This window comes from Sphaeramia orbicularis, chromosome 5, assembly GCF_902148855.1.
Source record: "Sphaeramia orbicularis chromosome 5, fSphaOr1.1, whole genome shotgun sequence".
In the NCBI taxonomy this organism is placed as follows: Eukaryota; Metazoa; Chordata; class Actinopteri; order Kurtiformes; family Apogonidae; genus Sphaeramia; species Sphaeramia orbicularis.
The window spans coordinates 34,895,316-34,910,508 of record NC_043961.1 but is presented as its reverse complement, the minus strand read 5'-3'; the positions used below and the strand labels follow the sequence as shown (position 1 = coordinate 34,910,508).

At 35.2% G+C, this 15,193-nt stretch overlaps 1 protein-coding gene across 2 annotated transcripts; it reads left to right on the top strand.

Annotated features, from left to right (window-relative positions):
- Positions 1–719: 719 nt before the first annotated feature.
- Positions 720–14,004, top strand: LOC115419383 (alpha-1,3-galactosyltransferase 2-like). 2 transcript variants are annotated; one of them, XM_030134121.1, is made up of 6 exons: positions 720–935; positions 6,463–6,530; positions 6,613–6,696; positions 7,649–7,744; positions 11,424–11,561; positions 12,947–14,004. In XM_030134121.1, exons 2-6 carry the CDS (start codon positions 6,526–6,528, stop codon positions 13,629–13,631), a joined length of 1,008 nt encoding a protein of 335 aa, XP_029989981.1. In that variant the 5' UTR covers positions 720–935; positions 6,463–6,525; the 3' UTR covers positions 13,632–14,004. The 2 variants fall into 2 exon arrangements, with proteins under 2 accessions (XP_029989981.1, XP_029989983.1); XM_030134123.1 differs by lacking the exon at positions 720–935 and adding an exon at positions 4,782–4,800.
- Positions 14,005–15,193: the final 1,189 nt, after the last annotated feature.

Sequence of the window (15,193 nt, the reverse complement as noted above, 5' to 3'; positions counted from 1 at the left end):
TCATCCTGTCACTTATTATTAATGTTTCTAAGGCATTATTCAGTTTCAGAAACTACATGTCAGAGCAGTTCTCTGTGTCTTTATAAATGGCTACAATTCTGATGGTTAGAATGTGTTCTGTAACCCAGGACTGGAGATTCTTCCTACGAACACTATTGTCACTTTGGTCTGGATGTATAAAACATTATGAAAGCTGAATTTATAATACATTATGCCTACACTTATAATACTGTGTTAACCTTGGTATAAGTTGTTGTACATGATCATAAACTGTTGTAATGACTTTTATAATGCATTATAATGTCTTATGAATGTGCGCTTAATGCATCATAAACTAGACCCTCAAGTAAAGTGTTACCGAATGTTTCAAAGCACTATGCCAAGCATTTATTTGGATGGAGATCGAAACCATTAAATAATTTAAAGTCATGAGTTAGCTTTGGCTTCTCAGTTGTGTATCTGTGCTTGGTCTGCATGCTCCAAGTCTTCAGACTGTAAATACATGTCTTAGTGTTTACTTTAACTTTACTGGGTAGTTGTAGGTTACACGTGTTGTCCTTGTGTTTACACTGGAAGGGATGGAAAGAATTCACACGCACAAGTGGCACTTTTACGCCCGCGGCCATCATAATTTACGCACAGAATCGTATTCATTTTCTTGGTCTTCTTCAGTTTGACAGCTTTCTTCAGGCACTTCCCTTCCTTCTTAACTATCGTCAGGGATCAGAGACCACATCCGTTTGACTAACGTATGTGTGTGTGGGGGCTCCTGATCGGACGAAGCAGGAAGAGTGTGTGTGTCCTCACCTGAGATCTGAAGAGTTCTGGAGGAACAGTCACTCCCTTTTCACTCACAGTTTAGTCAGACCACAGAGGACGGATCTCCTTTTTGTCATGATGGTCTTCAGCCTGAATGAACCTGACACGTAATTCTGGTAAGTTCCCTATACTTTTTTATTTTATTTTATTTATTTATATGCGTTTCATTTGGCCGAGGGTGTCGACCTTTAAAAAAAAAAAAAAAAAAAAACAAGAAACAATGAGCTCCATAAGGGTAGTCGACTTCAGTCCGGTCCGCTTTAACAAACATGAACACAGATTACGTTTGTATTTTTAACGCTGTCATTGTGCCAACATTTCAACTTAGCCTGGGTTTATTTCTGAATAGTGATGAAAAAGCAGCAGCTGCGTAAAAACTTCAGTGGAAATATGGATAGCTCCCAGGAAAATATGATGGTTTTCGGACTTGCTGTTTCCACATAGTCTCCTCTGAAAACTGTGACACTTTTGCGCTTTAGAGACGCGCGTCATTACCGAATGATCTTACATTTTGCAGTCAAGTTTATCTATTTATCTAAATAATTGCAGTCCTACTTATTGTAGGTTTGTTAAAATAGCCCTGTTTGTTGGCATAATTCATCATCAGGTTAGATTGTAACATAAAAATCCATGTTTTTTTTTTTTTTTTTTTTTTAATGTCTGGTGTTTTCTTATTCTGGGGTTTTCTTGGAGGTTAAAAGTTGTTAGTGGAATAATTACAGTAAATAGGTTGTATTTCCCTAGGGGAAAAAAAAAAAAAAAGTAATGACTCATATTATTAATTAATTATCTGATAAGGACAGATACGTGGTCATAGGTATATACATGTGTTATAATGTGAAGTATAACCTGAGTATAGTGTGAGGGAAATACAGCAAAATATTGTATCAGTGAATCTCATTGCAACAGGATGTCGAATACACATTGAACACACATCATGTTTGCAATTAAACATGACAGGTTTGTAGCTGCATAAACCAGGATTTAATGTCTCTCATGACAGAGGTGACATTCATATCAGACTTCATATGATCTGAAAGTGAGTTCAGACACATGTCTGAGCAGAAGTTTGACAGAATGGGAACCTGCGGTTGAAAATGTCCAGTGAATCTTACACTTTAATCATGTATTTACAGAGAGACTGAGGAGCAACTTCATTTAATCACTTAAATCAAGCTTTAAAATCAATAAAATGTAATATATTTGCTTAAAATGTGGCAGTGTAAAGCATTTAAGGTCTGATCATACAGATCCTCTGTGGATCAAAATTTATCTTCTATAATTATGAATATAGAGTCAAAGTCTTTAGAGATTATTGGTAGAACTATAAACTCCTGCTTTATATTTGGGCAAATACTGTAGGATGAACTGTCATGGGTAAATAACACTCACTTTTACACTGCTGCTGTTTTTGAATCTAGTTTTATCGTTATAAACCTCACCTAAGTGAATCTTTTGTGCCACCAACCTAATCGAAAAGAGGGGGATTTCTGTCACTTAAAAACAAAACGCTGACAGTCCTTTGTGTTTCTTGACCTGAAGCATTTTGTGAACTTTAACCTGTCAAACTCACAGACAGCTCGAAAAAGCTGAACGACCAGACTGAGTTTTAACTGTATCAGTAAAATGTTTTGCCTCAGTTACTAAAATGAGGAAACGGTTTTTATTGCATAAACTGTTATTCATTCCCAGGCAGAGATCTATGTATTGAAAACACATAACTGCTTAGACAGAATTTCTACTAATGTGTGATTCACTTTCAGCTGCTGACTTGGTTTTCTCTGTCTACAGTGTCAAGATGAGGCCATATAACATTGCACATGTATGTGAAGTGTTGTAAGCACAAGTGAAGTTTTGTAAACCAAAAATACATATTTCTTTTTAAAAATCACCTACAAAACTTATTTTGCTCCTATAAACCCGTTTTTTTGCTTTTACAAAAGGCTTTCTGCGTTTACAAAACTTTGTCTGCATTTACAAAACTTTTCTGTGGTTACAAAACTTTTCCATAGTTACAAAATACTTTTCTGCAGTTACAAAACATTCTGGCCTCTTTTTGATGTGGGGGCTTGGTTAGATGAGAGGTGTGTCCAGACCTGGTCTAGACAGGAGGGACCACTGCAATGCGTCTATTTCACTTTAATTAACATCACTTATTATAATCCGGCAGAGAGAAGTTGGTTCCGTTCTCCAAACCAGGTTCAAGATCTGTAAATGGAACCAATTTTGTTAATGGAACTCGGAACCAAGCTGTGCTCCAAGCGCCAAACCTTGGCTCACAGCCTCGGCCACAGACCTGACTGTGCACCGGATGCAGAACCTGTTTGACTTAAACAGACCTCGGATCCAGTTCCGAGTAAGGCTCTCCATCAGCTCCCAGTTACGTAAGTGACTCGAAACTGGATACGAGGTCTGTTTAAGTCAAACAGGTTCTGCGTCTGGTGTACAGTTGGGGCTAAGTTTTGTAGGTGCATTTTTAAAAAGAAATATATATGTTTGGTTTACAAAACTTCACTTGCACTGACAATACTTCTCACATGTTTATAATTTTATCTGGCCTCATCTTGACGCCATATCTGTCTTTGTTGTTTATTAACATTGGGTTTGATCTGTTCATTTCTTTTTCCTAAATGCTCCCTGTCCTGTATTTTAGTATTATAGCCATGCTGAGGATAAAAGAAAATAATAGTTAAAGAATACATTAATAGTATGTTGAAAAGAAAATCAGTATTATAAGAATAAAGCAGAAAAACATAAATTCATTAATTCTCAATATTTTTTTTTGTTTTTTTCAGTTATTTTATGCTACATGATTTCTTTTTCATCCAGATGAAATTAACCCTGTAAAGCCTGAACCATTCAATCACTGACAGAAAATTCCAGTTCTTTGAAACTGGAGCCTTTATTGATCCTTCTGAACAACCCCCAAATTTTTTTTTCAAATACCAGTTTCCATGTATGAGTTTCAATTTTGTATCATATTTGATACATCGGGTCTCAATGCTCAAATATTATTATTTTTGAACAAACAAAAACATAATTTAACACAAACATGTCTAACAAATTGGTGATTCCTATTCAAACTTGGCGAAGTTCTGCCTCCTTCCTCATTAATGACAGTCTGGTAGTGTCACTGGAAAGGCCTCTGGTGAACAAATCCCTCCCTCTGGTGGATTATCCATGTATTGCATGTATCTAGTTGTATACATCAGGTTTTTCAAGAAAAAAAAACCCATCACACTGATCATGTAGAGGGCTTCAAAACTCATGTATCAAATATGATACCTTTGGCGTTATAGGGTTAAAAGATTTTTGTCTGAACATTATCACTGTATTTTTTAGTATTTGCTGTGTGCTGTGTTCCTTGTTTTGTACATTTAACTTGACTGTGTAATGATGTTACTATGAAACGATATATTGAGCTTCTGTTCTTAGCAGTCTAAGTTCCTGGCTTCACTGTACAACATTACACAGCATCATGGGTTGTTAGCATTTCTGTTGCTAGGCTAGCTACTTTATTCCAGTCTGTTCATAGTGTTTTTTAGGAGTCCAACGGCACTAAAAGTGTTCAGCTAATTTGCTTTTACCTACAGGAGTGTTTTGCTCCAAACTGTGTTCCACAAGCATCATATGAGCTTCTGTGATGGGTGGATTTTGGCTGAATTTGTGCATAGATGGAGGCATCCATCTTTATATACACTGTAAGGCTCTGACACACAACTCTGTTTACAGTTCGCTCCAAAGAAAAGGCCACATTTATTGTCAGAGGGAGGAAGCTATTCTATTAAAAATTTCTTTGTTAGTTGAAGTATTTCCCCTCGTAGAGCACCACTTGGATTATTCCACCCACCCTGGCACATCCCATCCTCTCAGTGTACAGCAGAGACTGTTCAGACTGTGAGACAGGTCCATTTGGCCAATTAAACACTGATGAGGATGTTTTCTTTCCGTCTTCATGCTGTGGTTTGCGTCCATTAGATTGTAAGTGCTTTTGCAGTGACATTTCTCAGAATTTGAAAGTTTACATAAGTTTGCATCATCTTCAATAACGTTAATTGATACAAATTAAGGGCATTTCTCCAGCATTCAACCACCAAATGTAACAGTCAAACTTCTCTTTTTCTAATTTATTGCTCTGTGTGTAAGAAAAGCTTTGAGTGTTTTCATTGTTTGTGAGTATATTTACAGATGGTAGTCTCATGGTAGCTGCATGTACTGTTTGTAACACTCTTTTGGGTTTGTTTTATCTCAGAAACACACACTCATGTATCCATACATAACATCCTGTATTTTCAATACTATATTTGCTCAGACTCATCTTTACTTCATTCAACCAACAGACATGATAGAATAAAATATAGTTTCCCAGGTCTCTGTTTGCAGCATGACAATAAGATACAATTTTAGAAAACAAATACAATTAAAAAGCATATATAAAAGCTTAATCGAATATTTTTAACTGAAAAGTTATTTAACTAATATCTCTAGAGGCTGTATCCCAAGTGCATGAGAGAAATCTTGATCAGTCAGTTTCTTTATATTTTATCCTTTATGATAGAGGATATCAACAGGTTATTGAATGTGTGCAAATGCTGACCTTGGAAAGCAGGTCTGTGAAGGAATAAAAGAGTCAGGCTGTGTTTGTACAGTGCAACGTGTGGCACCAGTGGGAAACTGCCAAATCCATTTTTGATACTTCTGTGCAAAGCCGCTTGTAGACAGGATATTCAGCAGAATACTTATTATCGTCCATTTTAACAGCTTATTAGGAATTTGCTTTTTTTTTTTAGACTAAAGAGAAAAAAAGTTCTATTTTGTGTACATGTTTTGTGTGTGTTAATAGAAGACACCAACAGATACAGAGGAAGGGGATGTTTGATTTTCTGAGGCATTGTTAATTTTAGAAGATTATGGTGAATTAAACGTATTAACATTAACCAGGTCAGGACCAAACTATTTTAGAGGTTAGACTGAGGGTTATATGTGAGACATGTTTGAAATGACGTAGTTTTGGTTTTGTTTCCGCCACAAATGAAATATAAAATACGCTATTTGCATTTTGCCCTTACATTTCTGACATTTCCCGGGTGCCTGACCTTTCAACAGATCTTGATAAGTAGTACATTTTTGTTATTTCAGTACTTGAAACTGACATTGTGCCTGTTCAGTCAGTTTGTGCTTGAAATGTATTTTATGTAAGTGTGACTTCACACAACTTTTTAGACTACAGATAATCCTAATAATACTAAACCCATACACTTTCTCTGTTTAGTTGTATGTATGTATAGAGGTGGTCATCCTATGTCTATCTGTTTTTTTGTTTATTTGCCTATGTCATCATTATGTGTATGTAATTTAAAAAAAAAAAAAATTATAACAAAGGAGTGATATATTAATGTTAGCTGTTTTATGTATTGTTTCTGTCACCTGCCCAGGGACTGCAGATGAAAAGTAGTTATTTTTACTAATTCTGGCATATTTACATGGGTGTATTTTTATACAGTAATGTTCATAAATGTGCATGATCCCTATTAAACAAACCAATAAGTAAATCTAAATTAAAGTCTGTCTATAAATTACTCAGCCTCAATGTTGAACCGCTTTAAAAAGGATTTAATACACACTTTTTCTGTTTTCTCAAAGGTGCCGATATATCTGTGAACCTACATCTGCTGTTCCTTCTCCTGACTAAAGCCTGTTTCAACAATGGGGTACGTGTCATCTTTAAATACTCACCGAAGCGATACAACACTTATTTTCTTATTAATTGTAGTGTTTGTTTCATTCCTGCAGACACAAGGTGAAGAATACTTTTAAATACATATTTGGCTTTCCTCTGGTTCTCAGTATCCTCTACTTTACAGCTCCGTCTTTGAGGTGAGTACCAAAATAAAAATTATATAAATTTCACAGACAACCATAACAGTCTTCATGCATTACAGGCACTCTGAGGAGTTTAATATGAACTTGTTTTTATTGTTTGGTCCACGTTTAATTTATTCTTATGGACACTCCTATGGGTGCATTAATCCTTTCATGCATGAATTATTGAGAAACAGAGACAATTGCACTTGTCCAAATGGATTCATTTCCTACTTCGAATGAGATACACAACCACATATCGATCATTTGAATGTAGTGTTACGGTAAAATTCAGATTCAGAATTCTTTATTATCATTCAGACATTACATTAGAGATGCACTGTAGAATGAAATTATGATGCATTTTGGCCAAGATAAAAACAATTAAATACACGCCATAAGAATAAAAAGATTTTAAAAATGTATATATAAATATAAATATGCAAATATGTATGTGCAAGATGTATGTACAAAACTGTTGTAACAAATAGGTAAATAAAGGAAAACAGTGTGGCTGAGGTCTGCTCAGCATATTGCACAAGAAAGTGTGATTGTTTTATATGTTTTTATGTGGTGTTAGAGCCCGAGGTTTTTGCAGGTGTTCAAAAGACATATATTGCACAATTATGTTCATAAACACTGAATTTCTGACTGATTTGACTCATCAGTAGCCACATTAATGACTTGATAATGTATTAAAATACTAGAGGCATTAATTATCAGGTAATCCATGTGGGAATTATGGTATTACAGTGCTATCTACTATATTAACACCATTAGTTTGGACTAATTATTACAAATATTGTGGTTTTAACATAAGTGTGAATAAATGCACAACATGCATGACAGAGATTAAATGTTTTTAAAAATCTGTATGGGTAGAGATTGTGCTTAATTTAAAAGAAAACTTCTTTTTTATGGCTAAAATTCCAATATAACGTGGTTCTGTTTTGTTTCCATATATCAGAGTTTTAATTGGGTTTATTCCCATGGAGAGATGCCTTTTGGACAGTGGAAAGATGCTGGCTCTGGACCACAATCTGGATTCCAGCCTTGACCTTCAGTAAGACCATGACACACAATCTCGAAAGTAATGCAGGTTGTGTACTGCATGCTCATACCGTGGCGTTCGTTTCATTTGTTGCTGCTTCACACGGCAGAGCAGACTTTCAATATGATACAGAAAACTGGTCTGTGGGGAAATTCTACGTTTGACTTTCAAGTGCAAACCAAAACCACATACGCTGCAGAGAGAGTGCTGCTTACACGCTCTACACTGCTGACTGTTACCCATGTTCTACATATGGTACTTTTGGTTCTCCGCAGGTAGTTTCAGATCATGATGCCAAAGTGTACATAATTAGGTAAATCACTTTTCATTTCATCTTGAAATTGAAATATCTCCAGTAGATGCCTGTCAGCATGATAGTTTGACAAAGATGAACATTTTTGATCACATTTACAATACTATACTATACTATACTACACTGTACTGTACTGTAGTGTACTGTAGTGTACTGTAGTGTACTGTAGTGTAGTGTACTACAAATTTTACTGAAGTGAGATAATTTAAATATAGGATTTCAACTGACTTAGATTACTTGACATCATTTTATTACCTCCGCCAAGGAGGTTATGTTTTTGCCGGCGTTGGTGTGTCTGTCTGTCTGTCTGTGTGCAAGATAACTCAAAAACTTATGGATGGATTTGGATGAAAATGTCAGGAAATGTTGATACTGGCACAAGGAACAAATGATAAAATTTTGGTGGTGATTGGGGGGGCACTGATCTGCCTTGGCGGACGTCTGCGCTCTCTGAGTACTTTTGTAGTTAATTCATATTTTTAGGTTGTGGTCAAATGATTCAGTCAAGTTAAGTGCTGGTAGTAATGGCTGCTTTAAATACAAAGGGTTAGAATTGAACCTTTAAAATGATCTAATGTGATGTGTTATTAGTTAAACTACTGTTTCCAATTCATTCTTAAATTCTCAGAAGTGTGAGCTTAATTTGTGCTCAGACACAGAGAACCGTTATAATATTGATACAAATACTATCTTTAATCTGGTGCGGTTTATAAACAGAATTTAATCTTGGCACCATGACTTGCATATATCAAAACATGACTAAGATCTGAAGGACCATGATAAGCCTTGGTACTTTGCTAAGTAAATAAACCAGTATTTACAGAGGCCATTTTAATTTCAGAGGATTTTTTTTTTTTTCCAAGAGAGGAAAATAAGTATTACCAGGAATAACAGCTGGTTGCATATTCAGTCATAAGGTTTGAATCTTGTTAAGGCAACACTGTGGAGCCATTCTGAGGCCATTAGTTTTTTACATGGAAAAAAAAGATAATGAAAATTCAAGATTTGATCTAGAATTTTGAAAAATACAACAATGTAGTCAAATTAAAAATAAGTGTATGAAAGGTTTTTTTCAGCTTAAATGTGATTTTGATTCACTTCGGTAGTTCTCATTTAAATTTTTTACTGTCATATATATTTTGATATTCAGGGTTTAATTTTTTTCAGTTGCCTGTTTTTCTTTTCAAATTCAGATCTTATTTTTTTAACAGTTTCAAATCTTATTTTTTCACTTTCAGATCTTTTTTCAGTTTCAGATCTTTTTTTCACATACAAAACTTTTGGCCCTGATGTGGCGTGTGGGCGTGGAGTCATGACTGACAGCATAACAAAAAGGCTAGGGACCTTCCACACTCATGTTGCCCTCAGGGAACATAGAAAATAAACCGAGGTGAAGTTACCAGCGGGTTGGATATTCGACAGACATTCAAAAGCCATCGCCTTAGGGACTATCAATAAATTACTGCTCTAAACGTTTTTCTTCAATAGTTTCTCAGTCATGTGACCCAGAGACTCCAAACCAGTCTCAAATTATTATAATAAAGAGGACCTTTAGGAAACATCACTTAATATTTTTTATGAATATTATTCATATCTTTTTACAAAAAATGTCTTTTTTTTTTCTTTCAATAGCTTCTCAGTCATGTGACCCAGTGACTCCAAACCAGTCTCAAATTATCACTGGGTCACATGACTAAGAAGCTATTGAAGAAAAAGAGAAAAAAAAATTGTATACATATATATATATATATATATATATATATATATATATATATATATATATATACATACATATATATATATATATATATATATATATATATATATACATATATATATATATATATATATATATATACATACATACATACACACACACATATATATATATATATGTATATATATATATATATATATATATATATATATATATATATATATACATATGAATAATGTTCATTAAAAAAATATGAATATAGACTGGAGAGAAATATTAAGTGGTGTTTCCTAAAGGTCCTGTTTATTATAATAATTTGAGACTGGTTTGGAGTCTCTGGGTCACATGACTGAGAAGCTATTGAAAAAAAAACAAAAAAAACCCCCAGTAATTTATTGATAGTCCCTAAGGCGGTGGCTTTTGAATGTCTGTCGAATATCCAACCCGCTGCCAACTTCACCTCGGTAGAAAACAAAACAGTTCAGACTCAACACTTTATATGTATCATATTCATATGACTGGCAGTAAAAAAAAACTGATAACAGTGAAAAGCCTACATTTAAAAAGCTGTTTTAGACAGTACTGAACACCATTTGTGGTATAAGAATGATAATTTTTTTCAGATTGTGCAGTTAAACAGCCACACATAAAATACTGATTTTCCCGATTTCCACATAGCATTGTGAACGTAGCGTAGTGGCCACTTGCGATCATGGCATCTGGTCCACCTGCTGTAGACGGCACACACATAAGAAATGTTAACTAATACTAAATATGTTTACTAAATGTTATACTGAAGGGTCGTTTTGTTATGTGTGTGCTGGTTCCAGAAGGTGGACCAGACAATAGCAAGCAGACACTACGCTATGTTCACAGTGCTCTGTGGAAATTGTACAAACCATGTATTTAATGTGTGGCTGTTTAACTGCAGAATCTGGCATAATCTATCATTCTACAAATGGTGCTCAATACTGTCTAAAACAGCTTTTTAAATGTGTTTGTCACTGGCATCAGTTATTTCACTGCCAGTCACACAAATAAGGTGTATAAAAAGTGTTGAGTCTCAGTTGTTTTATTTCCTATGTTCCATGAAGGCAACATGAGTGTGGAAGGTCCTTAGCCTTTTTATTATGCTCTCACTCATAATTCCACACCCCTCTCCGTTGAGGCCACGCCCCCCCACACCACATCAGGGGCCAAAAGTTTTGTATGCGATAAAAGAGATGTGAAACTGAAATAAAGATTTGAAAGCAAAAAAAAAAAAAAGATCTGCAAGTGAAAAAATAAGATTTGAAACTGTAAAAAAGAGCTGTATCTGAAAAGATAAAACATGCAACTGAAAAAATAAAACCTCAAATATCAAAATATATATGAAAGTGACAAATGAAAATAAAAACTGTATTCAAAAGAATTACTGAAGTGAATCCGAATTATATTTAACCTGAAAAAAACTTTTCATCCACTCATTTTTAATTTGACTACATTTTTATATATATTTTTTTAAATTCAAGATCAAAACTTGAATTTTCAGTTTCAAATTAAATTTTTTCATGAACAAAAGTTTTGGTTCAGCATGGCTCCATACCCCACATTCTCATGATACTAAGAAGTACTAAATACTAAATGTTTTCCAACTTTAAAACTGTCCTCGTACTTTTCAGCGCCAGACGTGATGTTCAGACATGCACAACATGGAAAGCACCCATCATCTGGGACGGAATGTTTGATCCAGACCTTTATGATCGGATGCACAAGCAGGAGGGAACCACTGTGGCGCTCACTGTGTTCGCTGTTGGCAGGTTTGTTTCCATGTGATTACTGCATAGTTTTTAATACATTTTTGTTAACCCATAAAGACCCAAACATCCACCACTGACCAAAAGCATCTACTGATCTGAAATGTTTAATGACTGTTGAACCACTAATTGTTTCAGTACATGTAAATAATTGGCGTAAAATACAGTTTGTCATCTTTTCATGGTCATCACATATGACCCATTTGGACGTTCAGAGGCTCCATAGTGAACGTGGAAACACTGTCATCTTCTACAACATTGATTCACCAGTAAAACCCATGGAGTTGGATCAGTGACAGTGGATGGAGACACTTATGTTCAGTTAATGATATATTTGTTCCTTTTTGTTCCTGATTTGATCTATTAACCACTGAATTTACTATGAACTTTTATAAACATCTAAATCAGGGGTGTCAAACATGCGGCCCAGGGGCCAAATCCGGCCCGCCAAAGGGTCCAGTCTGGCCAGTGGGATGAATTTGTGAAATGCAAAAGTTACACTAACATATTAAAAATCATTTTAGTTTAGGTTGCACATACAGACCTATTCAATCTCAAGTGGGTCGGATCAGTAAAATACGATTATAATAACCTATAAATAATGACAACTCAAATTGTTTCTCTTTGTAAATGTTAACATTTTCATGGAATTTAACTGTATTTACACTAAAACAAACTCTAATTTCTCAACAAACAGAATACCCTGAACAAATATGAATTTGTTTTAATTTATTGTTATTACCTGTCTGTAAAACCTGTTTTCTGTCATGGTGTGTGATGCTGACCTCTTGGCCAGGTCACCCTTGTAAAAGAGATTTCGATCTCAATGGGATTTTATCGAGTTAAAGAAAGGTCTAATTAAAAATAAATAAATAAAATAATAATAATAATAATAATGTTAAAAATGTACTTATTTTTCTTGAAAAATTTCAGTTTGTTTTTTTAACTCACATTATTTTAAAGGATAGTTTGCAGATGTAAACATTTCACGATGTAATTTGAGTTTTTTTACTCTAAAACAGAGGAAAGTTTGGAGTTGACATTGTTTATATATTATTATGTTATTATTTCACTGGTTCGGCCCACTTCAGATCAAATTTGGCTAAATGTGGCCCCTGAACTAAAATAAGTTTGACACCCCTGATCTAAATGATCAGTAAATTAAATATAGGAAAATATCTGATTTCACTGAAAAAATACCAAATACAGAGGATAATATAATAAATGGTGACAAATCACTTGGGAAAGACAAAAAAAAAAAAATCATTTGGAAGTTGTGATAAAAATCATTGTGGGTCTTTAAGGGTTAAACTTTTTATCCTAACTATTACATCCCAACACTCAGTGAGGTTTGTTTCCTGTTGTTCTTGTCTCAACCTCCATTAAAGGTACCTGGATGCTTATCTGGAGACCTTCTTAAACTCGTCTGAGCATCACTTCATGTTGGGTTTGCCGGTTACATATTACATCTTTACGGATACGCCAGAGAAGGTACCAGACATCAAACTCCATCCTCAGCGAAGCATGAAGGTATTCAAAGTGGACAAGCACTCCAGATGGCAAGACATCTCTATGATGCGAATGAAGACGTTATCTGATATCATAGAATCAGATATTCAGCACCACTGCACCCATGTCTTCTGCTTTGATGTGGATCAGGTGTTTACTGGGAGGTTTGGGTCTGAGGCATTAGGGGATTTGGTAGGGCTGCTCCACGCTCACTTCTACCACTTTCCTAAGACACTGTTTACATATGACCACAACCCAAAGTCCAAGGCTTATATGGAAACTGGGGATTTTTACTACCACGCTGCCATCTTTGGAGGCACATGGCAGCGTGTAAAGGCCTTGACCGAGGCCTGTTACGAGAGCATCATGGAGGACAAACAAAATGACGTGGAGGCCCTGTGGCATGATGAAAGCCATCTCAACAAGTACCTGTGGCTCCACAAACCCAGCAGGGTGCTCTCTCCAGAGTACTGCTGGGACACCAGTATTGGCTACAGGAGTGACATACGAGTTCAGAGACTACTGTGGGCACCCAAATATTATGAAACTCTCAGAGCACCATAGGATCCTCAGCTTGGACTGAAATATTGTATTTTGTGTAAAGTCACCTATTTTTGGTGTGAAACCTTTCATCACCAAGCTTGTTTTTGTAGCTTGTGACTTTTTGTTCCACTGGACACACCAACACCACATGTGTGCAAATGTGAGTTTTACCCACAATGGAGCGACGTCTTTAACTGAACCCGCCCTCTCTGCAAATGTTGTTTTATGGATCTCAGGTAAATCTATGCAAATATTTTGTTGGCTTGTTTGGCAGTCAAAGTACTTACTCCGTAAAGGAAAGTATCTCTGAAAACTTAACATATCCTCCTGAGATACAGCAATGCAGTTTTGTCCTCTGCAGTGGACAAGTTTCACAGATTTACTAAAAAAAAAACAAAAAAAAAACAAAAAAAACAAACCCTTACTTTAAAGGAGTGATATTTTGCTTTTTTAAATGGAATTATGCATTTTAAAACATTTCCCTGTGGTCTACATAAACTGTAAATGCTATGCTTGGGTCTGAATTCTTCATTAATTCAACTCCACAGGTCCATCTTCAACCCTATTTCTGAGTAATGACACCAGAAAGATCGTTTTGAGCGCTCACCCTTTAAATCCAAATGAGCCCCTTCACACCCCACCCCCTCCAGGTTGTTGGCTGAGCTGCTCTGTCCCGTTTAGCCACTTGTGTTCGTCAATACAACCAACAACTGAACATTTTAGGTAATCGGCTCAAAGTTTGGACATATTTTCAGTTTCTACTACAATCACTGCTGATGACAAACAATTATAGTGTACTCAGAGAAGTATTTGTCAGAAGTCTTGTACCTTATATGTGCAAATGAGTCAAATGTACTCAAATTGAAGAAAATTTTACTTTACTCAGATAGCATTGGTTCCTCTGTAAGAAGAGTAAAAGTTACTCTTTGGGTAGAGCTCTTCAAACTCAGTATAGAGCCAAATTTACTCTTTTTGAGGAAAATACTTTTGACTCTGGAAAAAATGCTCAGTAATTTTTCCTGTGTAGTTATAAAACGTAACAAATTAAGCAGAAATTAAAACGGGTTGTAGAAATCCAATCAATTTTTGCCAGAATAAATATAAAGATAGCTTTGTAGCACCTGGAGGGTTCAAATTCAAACTTTATGAACTATTAGGGTCCAAATACACAAAGTACCAAAGAGTAATAAAAGTGTTTTTAGCAAAATATAACCCCTTTAAAATTAACTTTACTTAAAAAAAAATGTATACTGCAAACGATATTCCATTTAAAAAGAAAAAAGTATCTGTAAAAAACTTGTTGTATCATGCTGTTTCCATTCACAGAACTTATTTAATGTAAAAAAAAAAAAAAAAAAGCTTAAACTTCAATTTACTGGGTCTCAGGAGGATATAACACTGCTTTGGTGGTGACTAGTGCATTTCCGTTTTTAAAAGTACTGGAGGCGCTGCTCCTTTTTAAGATGTGCAGAGTTGCATGTTTATTGTTAAAGACACTGACTGACTGAATGTTGCTGTGTGTCTGAGGTGACTAGAGTAATGCAAAAACTCTAGGTTTTTGGTTTCAAAAATAGATCAACTCA